An 18,594-nucleotide genomic window follows, 5' to 3' on the forward strand; every position below is an offset into this window, starting at 1 on the left:
TGTAAATGACAAAAAGTAGAGGGCCCAGCACCGATCCTTGTGGCACTCCACTGGTCACAGGCCTCCAGTCTGAAAAACAACCCTCCACCACCACCCTCTGTCTTCTACCTTCGAGCCAGTTCTGTATCCAAATGGCTAGTACTCCCTGTATTCCACGAGATCTAACCCCCTTGTTAAGGCATTGTGGAATGCCTTATTGAAGTCCATATAGATCACATCTACTGCTCTGCCCTCATCAATCCTCTTTGTTATTTACAGTCATAGTGATGTACAGCATGGAAACAGACCCTTTGGTCCAACCTGTCCATGCTGACCAGATATCCCAACCCAATCTAGTCCCACCTGCCAGCACCGGCCCATATCCTTCCAAACCCTTACTTCTTCAAAAAACTCAATCAAGTTTGTGAGACATGATTTCCCACGCACAAAGCCATGCTGACTATCCCTAATCAGTCCTTGCCTTTCCAAATACATGTACATCCTGTCCCTCAGGATTCCCTCCAACAACTTGCCCACCACCGAGGTCAGGCTCACCGGTCTATAGTTCCCTGGCTTGTCTTTACCGGCCTTCTTAAGCAGTGGCACCACGTTTGCCAACCTCCAGTCTTCCAGCACCTCACCTGTGACTATTGATGATACAAATATCTCAGCAAGAGGCCCAGCAATCACTTCTCTGGCTTTCCACAGAGTTCTCAGGAATACCTGATCAGACCCTGGGGATTTATTCACTTTTATCTGTTTCAAGACATCCAGCACTTCCTCCTCTGTAATCTGGACATTTTGCAAGATGTCACCATCTATTTCCCTACAGTCTATATCTTCCATATCCTTTTCATTAGTAAATACTGGTGCAAAATATCCATTTAGTATCTCCCCCATTTTCTGTGGCTCCACACAAAGGCTGCCTTGCTGATCTTTGAGGGGCCCTATTCTCTCTCTAGTTACCCTTTTGTCCTTAACATATTCGTAAAAACCCTTTGGATTCTCCTTAATTCTATTTGCCAAAGCTATCTCATGTCCCCTTTTTGCCCTCCTGATTTCCCTCTTAAGTATACTCCTACTTCCTTTATACTCTAAGGATTCACTTGATCTATCCTGTCTATACCTGCCTGCTCACTTTATATCAGTTATTTAGAGGTCAATTGGTATTTTGGTAAAAAGGACAAAAGTCCATCAACAATAGATCAAATTGAAACTGCAATGAACAAAATCATTCGCTTAACATACTTCTGAATAGTACAAAAGTGTCAAACTGCTGGCTTAGATTAAAAATGCTGTAAATGAATGGTTGACATTTAGAGCAATAGTTAATACTGTATTTAAAATTAGTATGTTAATCTACAATACCAGGTTCTCTATTTTTTTCAATTAATACTTGAGTAAATTCCTTTCCAGCAGGAAATTGGGATGCAATACAAACACCTTTTACAGTGATCAAGACCCTTCCCATTGTACTTACAGGGGCTGACATCTCTATATCTGTTCCGATTTTTATTTTCTGGAAGCTTGGCTACTTTACAAGGGAAGTCACTGGCTTGATGTCGGATTTCCTGGAATTGCAAAATGGGAAATTGTCAATGAGGCATCAGAGCTACTATAGCCTAACAGTATAACCAGCATGCACAGTGGTACCAAGAAAACAAACTTGCAAATTCCTGCTCAAAGCAGTTAGCTTATTAAAACTGTAATACAAACAGTGCAAATAATTTCAACAACTTTCCTCCACTTTTCTTTAAAAATAAACAATTCGATTGCACCATTAATTGTCTTCAAATAATTTACAGTGAAAGGAACTCCTATGCTTAAACAAAGGTACTTTTTAGTCAAAAATGATTGACTTTGGGATCTGGAGTTTCAAAATAGAAATAAAATGAAAGTACTAAAGCTAAGCAATACTGATGCTTTTAAAAACAAATAGTTTTGCTTAATTACTAGTCAGGGTTAATTAAAAACCAAAATCCAATATTATTCACGTGGAAGGAGTGCACTTTCCCTGCTTTTCATTTGCTGATCTCTCCATAATCTTCCTTTCTTAACTTCTGTTCCAGGTCACCAAAAAGGTGTTTATTTCTTCTCCTCTCCACTCATGCTAGTCATAGAGACAGTCTTGTCTTAGATTTAAGATTTAGATTACTTTCAGTGTGGAAACAGGCCCTTCAGCCCAACAAATCCACACCAAACCTCTGAAGAGCAACCCACCCAGACCCATTCCCCTACATTTACCACTTCACCTAACACTATGGGCAATTTACCATGGCCAATTCACCAAACCTGCACATTTTTGGATTGTGGGAGGAAACCGGAGCACCCGGACGAAACCCACGCAGACACGGGGAGAATGTGCAAACTCCATACAGACAGTCGCCCGAGGCGGGACTTGAACCCGGGTCTCTAGCGCTGTGATGCAGCAGTGCTAACCGGCTTTCTGACACATTTCTGACATTTGGAATCCATCTTAAGTTTTTTGTGTACACAACATTCGGATACTCCAAAACAAGCTCAACACCTTCACACCTTCATCCATAGTATGCATGAGAGTTAGATTACCGATTAAAGCAACAGATGCAACAAAAACAAACTCCATACATTAGTGGAGTAACATTGCTAAACTAGCCTGTCTGGTCAGTGATTTAAATGTTCACCCAAAATCATCCAGACATACTCTTAAAAGAGGCTGGAAAACAAATTAATGAAAATAACAAATTGTCTCTTTCAAAAAAGATACTGTAAAAGGTGAAGTCTGACTGCGATAAGCTCATGAGACAGCATATCACAAAAAATGATGCAATGTTACATGATCTTGTTCCCTCAAGCTTATAGCATGCTGATACAATGGTAAGAAGTTTCTGAAATAAAACTATATTTTCCTTAGCCAGTTATCTGTAAATATTTTCAATATTTGCTGCATAACAAGACCAAAAAAATTATAATGCACTCAATAGTAACATTTTATGGAAATATACTGGAGATGAAGTCAGGGAGCAAACAAAATGGGATCGATTTGTCTCTTTCAGAATGGAAAACCAAAAGAACTGCAGATACTGTAAATCAGAGACAAAAACTGAAATTGCTGGAAAAGCTCTGCAAGTCCGTCAAAATCTGCAAAGAAAAATCAGAGTTAATGTTTTGGGTCTGGTGACCCTTCCTCAGTCCTGCCAGACCTTCTGAGCTTTTCCAGCAATTTCTGTTTTTGCTTCATTTTCAGACTCACCTTAATCTCAGTCTATTGCGCAAACTGGTGAGAAATGTCTAGCAAATAACCAGAAATGGGTTAGCAGGCGATGTTAAACTGCTTCTGGTCTTCAATTCCTTTTCCTCATTTGCTAATTGACACACCCAATCCAAAATACCAAAAATTAATTACAGCATGTCATTCACCACACAGTTAGGAAGGAGCACGGTCAGCATGGGACTGCAAGTGACAAAGGCTCAGTGAGTTGCTGCTTATATTGTTGAAAATTTGGCTCAAAGTGAAAATTTGATACAAGGGGAGACATTGGTGCTTTAACCAAGGTTCAGTGCAAGAAATAAACACTCCGGAATGAGGTAAGTGGGAGAGGACAGAAGACTTCAACCAAAAGGCCTACTTGCAGTGAGAACAACTGTCATGTGAGCTCAGAAACCACAGTGATGCAAGTACAGGAATGAAGCTGACTGGTGAACATGATTGGTGAATATTTCTAGATTCGTAAAAGCAAAGTCTTCAGTTTGTTTGTGGAAGCCAATGTGACCCAGAGTCAACACATCTGTGCTAAGCATTTGCAGTTTGAGGAACGTTGGTTCAGAATTGAAGAGCTAGAGTTGTAAACATTGTGCCGCATCTGGGATGGGGAAAGTTACCTGGGCACGAACAGGCCAACATTTATCAACAGGGAGTTTGAATATTTCATACATTTGAATAATATCTTACATCTAAGGACAGCTCCATACCATCTGTCATTCAATGGTGTGGCAGAAAGAACAGTCCAAACTTTGAAGGCCGGCTTAAAGAAACAGCCTACCAGCTTCACTACGTAACAAACTATCCCCCTTCCCATTTAATTACAGAACCACCCGTCATGCAACTACAGGGATAACTCCACCGGAGTTGCTAATGGGGAGAAAACTCCACACAAGGTTAACTCTGATCTTCCCTGCCCTGGGAGGGGTCTGGTTGGGTAGAGTGAAATAGCATCAGGAATGTCAATGCTGGACACGAGACTCGAAGTAAAAGCGACATTTTACTTCAGGGAAAGAACTTTGCTGTAGGAACCATGGAAATGGCCCTAGAAAGGTAAAGGGCATGGCTGACCCAGTGACGTTGGGTATGTGAGACAGTCCTGAACAAGCACGTGGACCATATGAAAGCTACAAACCCGCAAACTGCATGGAAACAAAATGTGCCTGGCTCAACTGCCAGTCTGACTGCTCTGGAACCCATGGGTTCTCCCTCCCCATCAAGCATTGAACTTACCTCAGAATCTGAGATGCGACACAGGGCATGTTGCTGCCTGAAATTAGAACTGATTTCTTCTGAAACACTGTGCACAAAAGGTGATCTACTGTGCATTACATGCCACCTACATTCACAGAGCTGGCTTTCAGGAAGCGAGGTCAGGTATCATGGCCTTTCCGCGAGGAAATAAAGGTGACTTAGTGATAGGATACCACCAGCTCTGGAGTTATTTCAGTCACCGCTGTCATAATGTCTCAACAACTTGCAGTTATAGTACCTTTAAACGAGTAAAATGGTCAAAGGCAGTGCTCAAAGAGGCTAAGTCACCCAAACCAGATGGGTCACACCTTGTACTGTGGAGGGAAGCAAACGTTCCATGCTTTTTAGTCACAGTTAAAGGACCGGAAGATTCCAAATGTTACATTTTGTTCAAATTAAAGGAAGAACAAAACTGGCAATAATGAACGGATTGGCCTAACATTAAGTTTTAAAAGTCATAATTTAACAGGAACTCATGTGTCACTTGAATACACATCCAAAAGAGATCTCATATGAACTGAAAGATAAATCACATTCAATCATCTTGAATGAAAATTTGATCAAGTTTTTATTTGAAATCAGATGATTCAGGAGAGTGGAGAAGTCACAGATTTCCAGAAGGTGGTGTCCAAATGCAGAGAGTCCACATTTAACATTGTTCACTTTAATGTTGTTTCACTTTAACATTGCTAAGTTGTTAGTACTAGAAATCTCATGGAACGTTGCAAGATTAATTTTAACTCTGCTTATTACAGTACTGTTCACTGAAGCCTTCACCAGATGACTCACACCCACCAAGCTTCAGACCACTCACCCAATGCCTGCACCCGGCTATGCCACATTCCAAAAGCATTTCCTTGTAAGGCTGCACAGGCCCACTGCCCTTTGGAGCCACACAGATCGGATAGGACAGCCTAGACTGAGCTTGACAGCATGCACCCTTTATACCTTGGCTGATGAACGCTGCCTATGATTGGCAGCACCTACACCTCCTCCCTTGACGCATAGGGCACAGACCATAACTGAATGTTGAAGGCTCCCCACTCCCTTATAATCGAAAGCAACACAGTAAACTCCACAACCTAGCTCTTCACAATTATGATAATTCTGCCCTTCCCCAAAATACCCAATGGAGACAGTGGCCATGGAGGATTATCTTGAATTGCTGCTGTTCATGTGGCAGAGGTACATTCAGAGTACTGTTAGAAAGTGAGTTCCAGGATTCTGACCCAGTGACAGTACAGCATTACATTCCCAAGTCAGAACAATATGTGGCATGGAGGGAGTTAAATGGAAAAATTACCAGCATATCTTCTGCCCTTGCCCTTATAGATGGTAGAGATTGTGGGTTCGAAGATGCTTTTGAAGGAGTATGGGTGAGTTGCTGCAGTGCATCTTATAGATGACACATACATTTGGCCGTTGTATGTTGGTACTGGAGGTAGTGAAAGCTTAAGAACATGGATTAGGTACCAAAAGAGCTGCTGTGTTTTGAATGGTGTTGAGCTCAAGTGTTATTGAAATTGAATCTGTCCAGTCATATAGACAGCATTCCATTACACTTCTCTCTTGTAGACGGTAGAGTTATGAGCCTAGTTACACACCGTAGAATTTGTAGCCTTTGACTTGCTATTGTAGCCATTGCATTAATATGGCTGGTCTAATTTTGTTTTTAGACAATAGCAATCTCTAGAATGTTGACAACGGATGATTCAGAGTTGATACTATCATTGAATATGAAAAGAAGATAGGTATATTTTTTTGTTGGGAGATGGTCAGTGCCTGGCACATATGTTACTTGCTATTTAATAATTTAATCTTGAATGTTGTTCACATTTTGCGGCATATTGGTACAGACTGCTTCCGGACTTTAGAAAAAGTGAATAGTGCTGAACACAGTGTAATCGTCATCCCTACTTCTGACCCTATACCAGAGGGAAAGTCACTGACGAAGCAGCTGAAGATGGGGCTCAGTCACTACCCTTAAGAACCCCTACAGTCATATTCAGGTTTTGTCTATGGTTGAATGATTGGAATTCCATCCTAAAGCAATTTTTAATATCATGTGCAATTAAACAAAATGTGATATACTACTTTTAAATAAGAAAAAGTGATCCAGCTCAAAAGACACAGTCCAATGAAACATTTAAGCAGAAGGTCATCTAACCCATCCCATAGCACTTGAACAGCATAGGTATTCTCCCAGCCCTAGTTAAAGAACAGTAAAGAAAACAAGTATCATTTATTGCATTTGAAAACAGAAATTGCTGGAAAAACTCAACTTCAAAACAGTCTTGACGAGTCATCACTGGACCCAAAACATTAACTCAGATTTCTCTCCACAGATGCTGCCAGATCTAGAGTCAGAGAAATAGAGATGTACAGCATGGAAACAGACCCTTCGGTCCAACCCATCAATGCCGACCAGATATCCCAACCCAATCTAGCCCCACCTGCCAGCACCTGGCCCATATCCCTCCAAACCCTTCCTGTTCATATACCCATCCAAATGCCTCTTAAATGTTGCAATTGTACCAGTCCCCACCACTTCCTCTAGTAGCTCATTCCATACACATACCACCCTCTGTGTGAAAAGGTTCACCCTCAGGTCTCTTTTATATCTTTCCCCTCTCACCCTAAACCTATGCCCTCTAGTTCTGACTCCCCGACCCCAGGGAAAAGACTTTGTCTATTTATCCTATCCATTCCCCTCACAATTTTGTAAACCTCTATAAAGGTCAGCCCTCAGCCTTCGACGCTCCAGGGAAAACAGATTTCCTGAGTTTTATCAGCAATTTCCATTTTTGTTTCTGATTTCCATCATTCACATTTCTTTTGGTTTTTCATTATTTCATTGCTTTTTGCTGTATCTTGCTATGCGCTGAGTTAATAGGATATGAAAGCACATATCCTATTAAAGTGACTAGACTTCTGAAGTAACTCATGATCTGCCAAGTGCTTTGAAGTTCTGAAACACTTTCGATTCAAGAATTCTTGCACAGATTGTCATTCAACAACATGGATGATTTTGATAAAGCAAATAAAAAAAAAAAAAAGTGTTAACTACTTCTATGGAAGTTGACAATTAGAGGTCTCATTTATGACGGTCAAGGGGCAACTTAAAACTTAAGAAAAAAATGTATTTTTACGATCGACAATGCAGAACCTGAAAATATGTCAAGTCGATTTAATAACCTCTAATAAATACATGAAGGGAAAAATATTGAAATTGGGAAAGAGAAAGGAAGTGAGAATAAATAGATAACTACGAGCAGCAGGTAAGGCAAGAAAAACAAGTGGATCCATAGAATTACCACTTAATGGGGGAAATGTGAAACATCAGAAATGTACATAAACGATGCTGTGTCAAAAGCTTGCTGTTATAATACGAAAAAAATTAAAATTAAATGTTTGCATTGGGATGATTGCTTATGACCTGAGCAGCCTACAGTGGTATTCTCAGTATGCATCTTACTGAAATATTAACACAATTTCTCGATAATTCATTGCTCTTTTTCAAGTATTTAATCAGTTTATGTAAGATCCAACACTTGTATCCATTTATACAGTTTTTTTATTTTGACAATGTAAAAATGCTTAGTGCACACTGCTGAACTCACACTATTATCCATTAACTGCGGCAAAGATACAAGATATTTTGTTTCTAAACCTCCAGTTGATTTTAAAACTTACATGGTAACTTTTAGAATAAAAAGCTCATGTGACCCTTAATAAGATTCATTTTCAGATAACAAGGGGGTAGTGTCTGCTTTATATAGGTAATAAGCTAAACTTGATATCGGTAACACAAGGATTTCAAGTCTTTTTTGACAATGTCTGTAGTACTGATCAAGTTTGATAATCTGAACTATCAATAAAGCCAATATGGTCTCACAAACCAGAACAGAAAAATAAAAGACTTGAAGGCGCTTCCATGTCATATCCTGTAGACTGCAGCCAGGGTAGCTTTTATTTGTTTAGTCACTTGTACAGTCCTTTCAGAGAAAGCTAGGAAAAAGGTGAGGACTACAGATGCTGAATGTCAGAGTCAACAGTGTCGTGCTGGAAAAGCGCAGGTCAGGCAACATCAGAGCAGCAGGAGAATCGACGTTTCGGGCATAAGCCTTTCATCAGGAAGGCCTGAAGGGCTTATGCCCAAAACATCGATTCTCCTGTCCCTCAGATGCTGCCTGACATGCAGTGATTTTCCAGCACTACACTTTGAGAAAGCACATAAGCGTGCTTGCCAGAAATGTGGTCAACAAGAGCTGCCAAACATCACTGATATCGCTAACACAGTAAGATACAATTGTACACAGGTGATAAAATTCTAGGCATCTTGAAGTATCAAGTGTTAAGAAACCGAAATGTTGTAGCTGATGCAGTGCAGACCATGTAGCTAACTTCCAGACAGGATTAGGGCATCACTGACCAGGCAGCATTTACTGCCTATCCCTAATTGCCCAAAGAGCAGTTAAGAGTCAACTACATTGCTGTGCTTGGGAGTCACATATAAGTCAGACAAGGTAACCATGTTTTTTTTTCCCAGATGAGTTTTTCTGACAAGAGATTCATGGTCATCATTAGACTCCTAATTGCAGATAGTCTTATTGAATTCAAATTCTATCCACCATAGCAGGATTCAAACCGTGGCCCCCAGACATAATCTGGGTCTCTGGGTTAACAGTCCAGCAATAACACCATGAGGCCATCACCTCCCCAGTGGTGATGAAGTTCCCTTATTTGTGTTGTTTAATGTAAACTGGTAAATTTCCACATTTTAGTATGGTATACTTATATTATCTCACTAATGTATGTGTAGATGTAAACTTTGTGTGTCTGAGCTTTCTATTAAGCTGAAAGAAAACCTACAAATTCAGTCAATTCACAAATTTTGTATGCCTTAAGATTCCACTTTATGCAATCTAATTAGGTATAATTTCTCCAAAGAACTAAATCAATCTCAACAGTATAAAGATAAATCAGTATTTATTAAAATTCCAGTATATTTAAGAAAGCTAATTCAAAGAGACAGTTTTATATTTATGGCGTTGAAATCTGTCATCTTTTGAGTGCAAGTGTCAGAAAAATCTCTACATCACATGCAATGCATTTGAAAATGACTGTCTCAAACAAATGGTTTAATACCCTTAATCACTCTGACAACTGAAAATCATACTGTCTTACACTATTGAGCAGAACAAACTAATATGCCCATCCATAGTAGTGTTCGGTTTTGAACAAAATTATACCTTCTGCATCCATATTTAGTTTGGCTAAAAAGGTACAAGCTTGTAAAAATGGAATACTTTCCATTGCTATTGAACAGTTGCACAAGATTAATTTTATGAATTTGGGAATGTGGAACAAAAACATTTGCCCAACAAAATTGGCAATTAATGTTCATTCTGTCAATAACAACTAACCATATTTCTACATAAAGAAGGTGCTGCAGTCTATTCAATACAAAAAAAAATCAACTGCAAAATACTTTCTTCCACTTCGATCCTCCTTGACCCCAAGCGGACTGCAGCGGTCAAGAAGGCAATTCACCAAAACTTTCTCAAGGACAATCAGGGAAGGGGCAGCCAGTGACACCCATACCTGACTGAATTTATTTAAAAAAAAATAAAATCGCTCAACACTCAACGTGGAAGAGTTCTTCTGCAGCAAATATTTGAATGGGTGGGCGGGTTTAAAGCAGAGAATGAGAAGTCTGTAGTTATAAGATCGGGGCAAAAAGAAAGAAGACAGTAGCAGCTCAAAACCTCATTACGTTACAGATCAGAAGTATTTCATGGCATTCAACTAAAGGCACTGGCACATAAGCACAAATGGCGAGAGAAAAATAAAACAAATCCTTAGTATATTCTTTGCATATTTAAAGTTAAATGCTTTCTTAGTGATTTACGGATGAATTTGTCTTTAATTCATTCAGGGGATGAGGTTGCCATTGGTTAGGCCAACATTCATTAGTTGCCCAAAGGGCAGCTACGAGTCAACCACATTGCTGCACGTCTGGAGTCCCATATAGGCCAGACCAGGTAAGGATACCAATTTCCCTCCCTGAAGGACATCAATGAAATAAACTGGTTTTTCCTGACAATTGACAATGGATGTATGGTCATCAATAGACTCTCAATTCAAGGTTCCATTTTAAAATTCAAATTCCACCATCTGGTGTGGCTGGAGCCAAACCCAGGTCTCTAGAACACGTCCGAGGTCTCTGCAAAAACAGCCCAGTGATTATACAGCTATGCTGTCGGTTCCTTAAATGCAGATTTAAGTATAAGTGATTGGTTCATGTGGATCTGTGGTGATAAAGTGATCACAGTTATCAGCCAGATGAAAACTATCACTATTTAGTCAAGAAATATAAATTGCAAGCAAACAGTCGTACAACATTAGTTATACACAATTGAAAACATACTCAAAAAGTCTATACAACTATCATTTCGCTCTTTTATTCTAAGAATGTGTCTAGCCAAGTGACGCCCGATTGCCTTCTCTTGGAGGTGTAAGGATCTTTAATTCATGTTACTTCCCATGGATTTCCTTTCCTTTCCTTTGTCTTCTCATTTCCAGTTCTATTTTTTCTCCTCCTTCCCTTTCTATTGCTCTTTTCATTACTATTCTTCCCATTTCTTGGTTTATCTTTCTCCTCCTTTCTAATTTTTCTTTTCTTCTCACTCAACTTTGCATTTTTTTATTTTCTAACTGAATTTTAGTTATTTCTAATGATGACATATCAATTTCAGCTTTCCTTCTTTTAACTCAGAATGCTGACCACTTAAAGTATCCTGCCGTTACAACATCTGCTTTGATTTCTACGCGCAATTTGTCCACTAACACAGTGTAGCTGCAGTCAAAGATTTCAAGCAGTGCACTGTTACACATTCTATGTCAGTGTATCAGAATAACTAAAGCCATTTTGAAATTCTAGCCCATGTAATATACTTCCTAATTGCACTGCCATTTTTATACCCGGTATCTCCACATACTCATTTGATTAGTCAGGGTTGATCAGTAAAGGCCATAGATGATGTAAAAATTGCTGAGGGTGATAAATAGTGAGGAGGGATAGCCTTAGATTACACGAAAATAAAAATGGGCTGGTCAAAAGGGTTGATCAGTGGCAAATAGAATTCAATCCATGTAAACGTGAGGCAATGCACTTGGGCAAGACAAACAAGGCAAGGAAATAGATGATGAACGTTAAGAAGCACCGGGGTTCAGAGGGACCTTGGTATGCAAGTCTACCAGTCCCTTTAAGGTCGCAAGACAGGAGGATAAAGTGGTTAAGGCGGCGGGCGTGATAGTTACTGTTATTAGCCGAGGCAGAGAGAGTTTAAGAGCAAAGGGGTTATGTTGGAACTATATAAAATGTTGGTTAGGCCACAGCTAGAGTAATGCGTGCAATTCTGTAATCCACATTAATCGGAAGCACATGAAAGCATTGGACAGGGTACAGATTTAGCAGGATGTTGGCTGGGCTGGAGTTGCAGTTATGAAGAGAGATTGGATAGTCCAAGAAAGACTGGATTGGACTGATGTTGGTTTCTTTAGAGCAAAGATGATTGAAAGAGGACAATTGACAAGTATAAAATTATGAGGGGCATAAATAGGGTAGCCATGAAGACATTTTTCTATTTGGATGGGATCAGCGACGGGGGCATAAATTAAGGTGCAAAAAACAAGATGCAAGGAAACACGGTCACCCAGCAAGTGGCAGGAATCTGGAACGCTCTGCTTGTAAGGGTGGTAGAGGCAGAAACTCTCAAATATTTATATGTGCCCTTGCTATGCCGAAGGCATACAAGGCTATGGACATGGAGCCTTTTTCTGTGTCGTACACCTCTATGTCTCATTTTTAAAGATTCAGACATCCCCCTTAAATTCCCAAATTTCAATCCCACATGAGCTCCCAGTTTATGACTGCAACAGATGGTAATAATGGGTAATTCAGATCCCATTGTGAAACTGAGCTCGATAAACTGTTAGCAACTTGACTACCATAGTGCAGTCAGTCACTGAACATATTCCTAAGCAGTTATCAATGCATCAATATTTATCACCAATAGAAACAAACAAAAATTAGAATTCCCCTCGCTTCCACATTCAAAGTTTTCCAAAATAAATCTGTGCATGGAGTGCGGGCCTCACTGGAAAAACTAGTATTTATTGTCTATCCCTAATTGTCAATAAAGCGGCAATGAGCCACCTTTATGTATAACCGTAGTCCATATGTTTTAAACAGACCAAAGACATTGTTCAAGATATGTTCCAGAATTTTGACCCGGTGACAGTGAAGACATGACAATAAACTTCAAAATCAGTATCATAGAGTCATACAGTCAGATGTACAGCATGGAAACAGACCCTTCGGTCCAAGTTGTCCATGCTGACCAGTTATCCCAATCCAATCTAGTCCCACCTGCCAGCACCTGGCCCATATCCCTCCAAACGCTTCCCAGTCATATACCCATCCAATTGTCTCTTAAATGTTGCAATTGTACCAGCCTCCACCACTCCCTCTGGCAGCTCATTCCATACACGTACCACCCTTTGTGTGAAAAAGTTGCCCCTTAGATCTCTTTTATATCTCTCCCTTCTCACCCTAAACCTATGCCCTCTATAGCCTGTTCAGCTCTCCCTATAGCTCAAATCCTCCAACACTGACAACATCCTTGTAAATCTTTTCTGAACCCTTTCAAGTTTCACAACGTCTTTCTGATAGGAAGGAAACCAGAATTGCACACAATATTCCAACAGTGGCCTAACCAATGTCCTGTACAGCCGCAACATGACCTCCCAACTCCTGTACTCAATACTGACCAATGAAGGAAAGCATACCAAACGCCTTCTTCACTATCCTATCTACCTGCAACTCCACTTTCAAGGAGCTATGAACCTGCACTCCAAGGTCTCTTTGTTCAGCAACACTCCCTAGAACCTTACCATTAAATGTATAAGTCCTGCTAAGATTTGCTTTCCCAAAATGCAGCACCTCGTATTTATCTGAATTAAACTTGTGAGACTTAGAGGAAAACTTATAGCTTGACTCTTTTAGATGGTAGAGCTTGCAGGTTTGAATGGTGCTTTAATTGTATTTAAAGTGTCATGAAGTCCTTTAAATCTGCATTTATGCTTGCTGCAAAAAGAAAGTCAAACTTTGTCAGACAAATTCTTAACATTCTGCAATTTGAATTGTGTCTAGCAGTAAAGTCAATACTACAAATGATACTCGAACTTTCACTGAATTACATGCAGCCTTGAAGTTAATGTCAGTTATAAAACTGAATGTTGGAGAAACTCAGCAGTTCTGCCTGCATCATTGGAGAGAAACAGAGTTAATGTTTCAAGAGTTCTGAAGTTCCTCCCACATTCACCATTTATTTCCAGTAACCACAGCATTTGCTTTCATTTTAGTTAATTTCAGTTAGCTGGTATCTTGAGCTAAAACTGACATAGGCAATGATATGGAAAACAACGTCCACGTAAGTAATCAAACCATTGAAACAAATTATTGACTGACATCTAGAATAATGTGCAAAATGCCTGTCATAAAGATTTAAAGATATTGGCTCATCAGTCTACTTCAAGTAAATCTGATACCCTCTGTATATGTTAAGGCTAATTTGGATTATAATTTGGTTGCAGCTCAAAACATGGACTATTTTAATATAGAAAAATGATATGCAATGTTACCATGTAACAGTTAACAAGCTGCTTTCCAATCAATGGATGAATTTTTTAGCTTTATGACACTAAATGAACAAATACAGAAATTAAGGCAATGCACTGATCTACCGTTAGAGTCTAGAGAGACATACAGTATGGAAACACACCCTTCGGTTCAACTTGTCCATGCTCACCAGCTATCCTAAGTTAATCTAGTTGCATTTACCAGCACTTGGCCCATATCCCCCTAAACCCTTCCTATTCATATACCCATCCAGGTGCATTTTCAATGCTGTAATTGTACCAGCCTTCACCACTTCCTCTGGCAGTTCACTGCATATACTTACTCCACCCTCTGTGAAAAAGTTGCCTTTTAGGTCCCTTTTAAATTTTTCCCCTCTGCCCCTAAACATTTGCCCTCTAGTTCTGGACTCCCCTATCCCAGGGAAAAGACTTTGCCTATTTACCCTATCCGTGCCCCTCATGATCATATAAATCTCTGCAAGGTCACCCCTCAGCTTCCGATGCCCCAGGGAAAAACAATCACTGCCTATTCAGCCTCTCCCTATACTTGAAACCCTCCAACCCTGGCAACATTCTTGTAAATCTTTTCTGAAGCCTTTCAAAGTTTCACAACATCCTTCCAACAGGAAGGAGACCAGAATTGCACGCAATATTCCAACAGTGGCCTAACCAACATCCTGCACAGTTGCAACACGACCTCCCAATTCCTGTACTCAATACTCTGACCAATAAAGGGAAGCATACCAAATACCTTCTTCACTATCCTATCTACCTGCAACTCTACTTTCAAGAAATTATGAACCTGCACTGCAAGGTCTCTTTGTTCAGTAACACTCCCCAGACCTTGCAATTAATTGTATAAGTCCTGCACCGACTTGCCTTTCCAAAATGCAGCACCTCACATTTATCTAAATTAAACTCCATCTGCCAGTCCTCGGCCTATTGGTTCACCTGATCAAGATCCCATTGTACTTTGCTGTCTATCACACTTCCAATTTTGGTGTCATCTGCAAACTTACTAACTATACTTCCTATGTTCACATCCAAAATATTTATATAAATGATGAAAAAGTGGACCCAGCACCAATCCTTATGACACACCACTGGTCACAGGTTCCCAGTCTAAAAAGCAACCATCCACAATCACCTTCTGTCTTCTACCTTCAAGCCAGTTCTGTATCTAAATGGCTACTTGCCCTATACCGCATGCGATCTAACCTGTCTACCTTGAGGAAGCTTGTTGAACACCTTACTGAAGTCCATGTAGACCACATCCACTGCTCTATCCTCATCAATCCTTTTTGTTACTTCAGAAAACTGTCAAGTTAATGAAACATGATTTCCCATGCACAAAATCAGTTTCTGCAAACAATGGCAAATGTCAATACCAGTCAATAATCATAAAATGTTATAGTTAGTGACAGTACACATCCTTGATCCAATCATTAGGCCATAAGATATAAGAGGAGGAATCTCAGTTTCAGGTGATGGCAAATCATTTCACACTTACTTCTCAGAAAGAATTGATGGACTGGTTAAAACAATTTATTTTGTTTTAAAAAAATTGGTCTTTAGCAGTTCTAGCTCATAAAAAAAATAGCAACATGAAAAGAACATATTTCTAAACTGTTTCAATATAAAACACTGGCAGTAAGGGTTCCTCACAATTGTTGATTTCAGGTCAATTCAACAGATGAGCAGATACAACATTCAAGACCTACATATTTTAGCAAACAAAACAGGAATGAAGAGGTCTATCAAAATAAGTAAAGAGCTAGGACAGTCACCAGTCAAAATAAAAACACCCAAAATAAAAGTCAACAATTCAGGTAATTTTATTGAAATAAAAGCAGAAGGTTGAAACAAATGTTTATCTTGCTTTCTATTGGATCTGACTTTTGGGTTTATTGAAGTGGATTGCAATATAGCAGTGATTTACCACATATGAGCCATCTAGGAATTCTACGGGCTATTCCTAGATGCCCTGAAGAGGACAGCTGCTGAATCATTCACCATACAGTACTCAGCTTTTGTCATTATCTTGCAGGGCCAGTTTATGACTAGTTCATCTTCTGGACAATGGTGATCTCCAAAACATTGATTGCAGCTATTTGGTGATGGCTATGCTGGGAGCTTAGAAAGAGTAGGGAAAGTAGTTTCTATTTAAAATGATTGTTGTCTGGCAGTTGTGCAGCACAAATAATGCTTGTTGTGTTGACATGCAAGACAGCTCTTAGAGTGAATGAAGCTCATTAAACTATGGAATCATCAGAGCAGCTCTACACCCATTCTGATGGAGAGGATCAATGACAAAACAACTGAAAATGTCTGGGTCAAAGGTGATGCCTACAGGGGTTTTTGCAAAAGCCTACAGCAAAAATGAATGACAACTCTGTAAACCAGGCAGAACGTTAGCCATTTGTTTAATTTGAACCCCAGTCTGCTTTTTAAGTATCTTTGGTGCCTTTCCTGATCAAATGCTGGTCAAACATCAAGTGCAGAAACTCTGCCAAACAAATTTTACTGCAAACTGATACATCAACCAGAAACAGGATAACTGCATTTTTGGTCTGAAGATAGATCCTGGGGCAGCAGTGAACAGCCACTTATTTGGTGGGAGACGAGAGTTGTTTTTCAAACTGGAGGTCTGTGACCAGTGGAGTGCCACAAGGATCGGTGCTGGGTCCACTACTTTTCACCATTTACATAAATGATATGGATGTGAGCATAACAGGTATAGTTTATAAGTTTGCAGATGACACCCAAATTGGAGGTGTAGTGGACAACGAAAAAGGTTATCTCAGATTACAATGGGATCTTGATCAGATGGGCCAATGGGCTGAGAAGTGGCAGATGGAGTTTAATTTAGATAAATGAGAGGTGCTTCATTTTAGGAAAGCAAATCTTAGCAGGACTTATACACTTAATGGTAAGGTCCTCGGGAATGTTGCTGAACAAAGATCTTGGAGTGCACGTTCATAGCTCTTTGAAAGTGGAGTTGCAGATAGATAGGACTATGAAGTGCTTTGACACGGACTGCAAAATTTCAACTATAGCCCTTAACCTATAAAGGCATCATCAATCCAAAGGAACAACTTTGGTTCAGTGGGAAATGTAGGAGAGCATGCCAGGAGCAGCACCAAGCATCTCTGAAAAAACATTGTGAAGCCATAATAGAACTACATGATTTTTTAACAGATGTGACATGCTGCAGGCAAACCAAAGCAATCCTATGACCAATGGTTCAGAGCAATGCTGTAACCTGTGAATATTGGTGGACAATTAAAATATTATCAGAAGAAGAGATTCCACAAACATCCCTACTCTCAAAGTTGGAGGAAGCCATGATAGTAATGCAAAAAAAGAGTGAAGACAGTTGCAAGATCTGCCAGGTCAATGATCCATCTTGGTCTCCTCCTGAGGCCTCCGAACCTCATGACAGCCTGGGTCTAAACATGGACAAAACAGCTGAAATCTAGGAGATTCATGAGAGAAGAGTACACTTCAAATCAAGGCTACATTTTACTGAATGCAGCATTAAGGAGCTCTAGCAAAACTGAAAACAATTGGGATTGGGAGTGAAATGCTCTATGGTTTGAGTCATACTAAGCACGAAGGAAGATGGCTGTGGTTGAAGGAGGTCAATCATCTCAACTCCAGGATACTGCTGAAGCTACAGGAGTGCCTCAATTCAGATATTTTCTATCAACTTGTTCAAAGATTACACATCTATGGGGTGGGATAGCTGTGAACTGAGGTCTCCTGGCTCAAAGGCACAGACACTACCACCCTTTAAACTATTTCTCCCTTTTGTGTAATACTTGCTGACATCTGTGCAAGTGCTCCCCTACGGTGTTCTGTTTATTTTAGATAATTTTAGATAATTTCGAATCAGCCGGTTCAGAGATATCGCACATCTCTGGAGTGAGCCAGCCTTGAACTTGGTACTTCTGGTTCACTGGTATGGCAACTATCATAGCACCACAACAGCCCTTAGGTTCTTAATTTCTTTCTTTTGATTAACCTACTGGGTCTAGGTCTGTGTTTGTTGATGGAGTCCATGGATGAGCAACTGGGCAGTATTCATGTTTGGGCTAATAAGGAGAAACAACAATTGCGCCACACAAGTTTCAGCTAATGACCATTTCCAATAAGAGACTATCTTTTGCCTGCAGAAGTAACATGTGAGCTCCACTACCTTCAAAACTCCCTCCAAGTCACATGCTATCCTGACAACAACCTATATTGCCAATCTTTCACTGTTGCTGGAGCTCCCTTCCTAACAGCATTTTAGTACACTTATACTACATGAACTGTATTTCGAACTGTTGAATTCCATCACTTTCAAGGGCAATAAGGGATGGCCAATAAATGTTGGTCTTGCTAGCACTGTCAATGTCCTATATCCCAATAAA

General features: G+C 39.9%; 1 protein-coding gene across 1 annotated transcript in view; it reads right to left on the minus strand.

Annotated features, from left to right (window-relative positions):
* Positions 1-18,594, minus strand: part of LOC122560064 (tyrosine-protein phosphatase non-receptor type 1-like) — an 89,417-nt gene that overhangs the window by 26,129 nt on the left and 44,694 nt on the right. Inside the window, exon 2 of the mRNA XM_043710268.1 lies at positions 1,460-1,550. Coding sequence (XP_043566203.1) covers positions 1,460-1,550 — 91 coding nt within the window. The remainder of the gene's footprint in view (positions 1-1,459; positions 1,551-18,594) is intronic.

This window comes from Chiloscyllium plagiosum, chromosome 20 (genome assembly GCF_004010195.1).
Source record: "Chiloscyllium plagiosum isolate BGI_BamShark_2017 chromosome 20, ASM401019v2, whole genome shotgun sequence".
In the NCBI taxonomy this organism is placed as follows: domain Eukaryota; kingdom Metazoa; phylum Chordata; class Chondrichthyes; order Orectolobiformes; family Hemiscylliidae; genus Chiloscyllium; species Chiloscyllium plagiosum.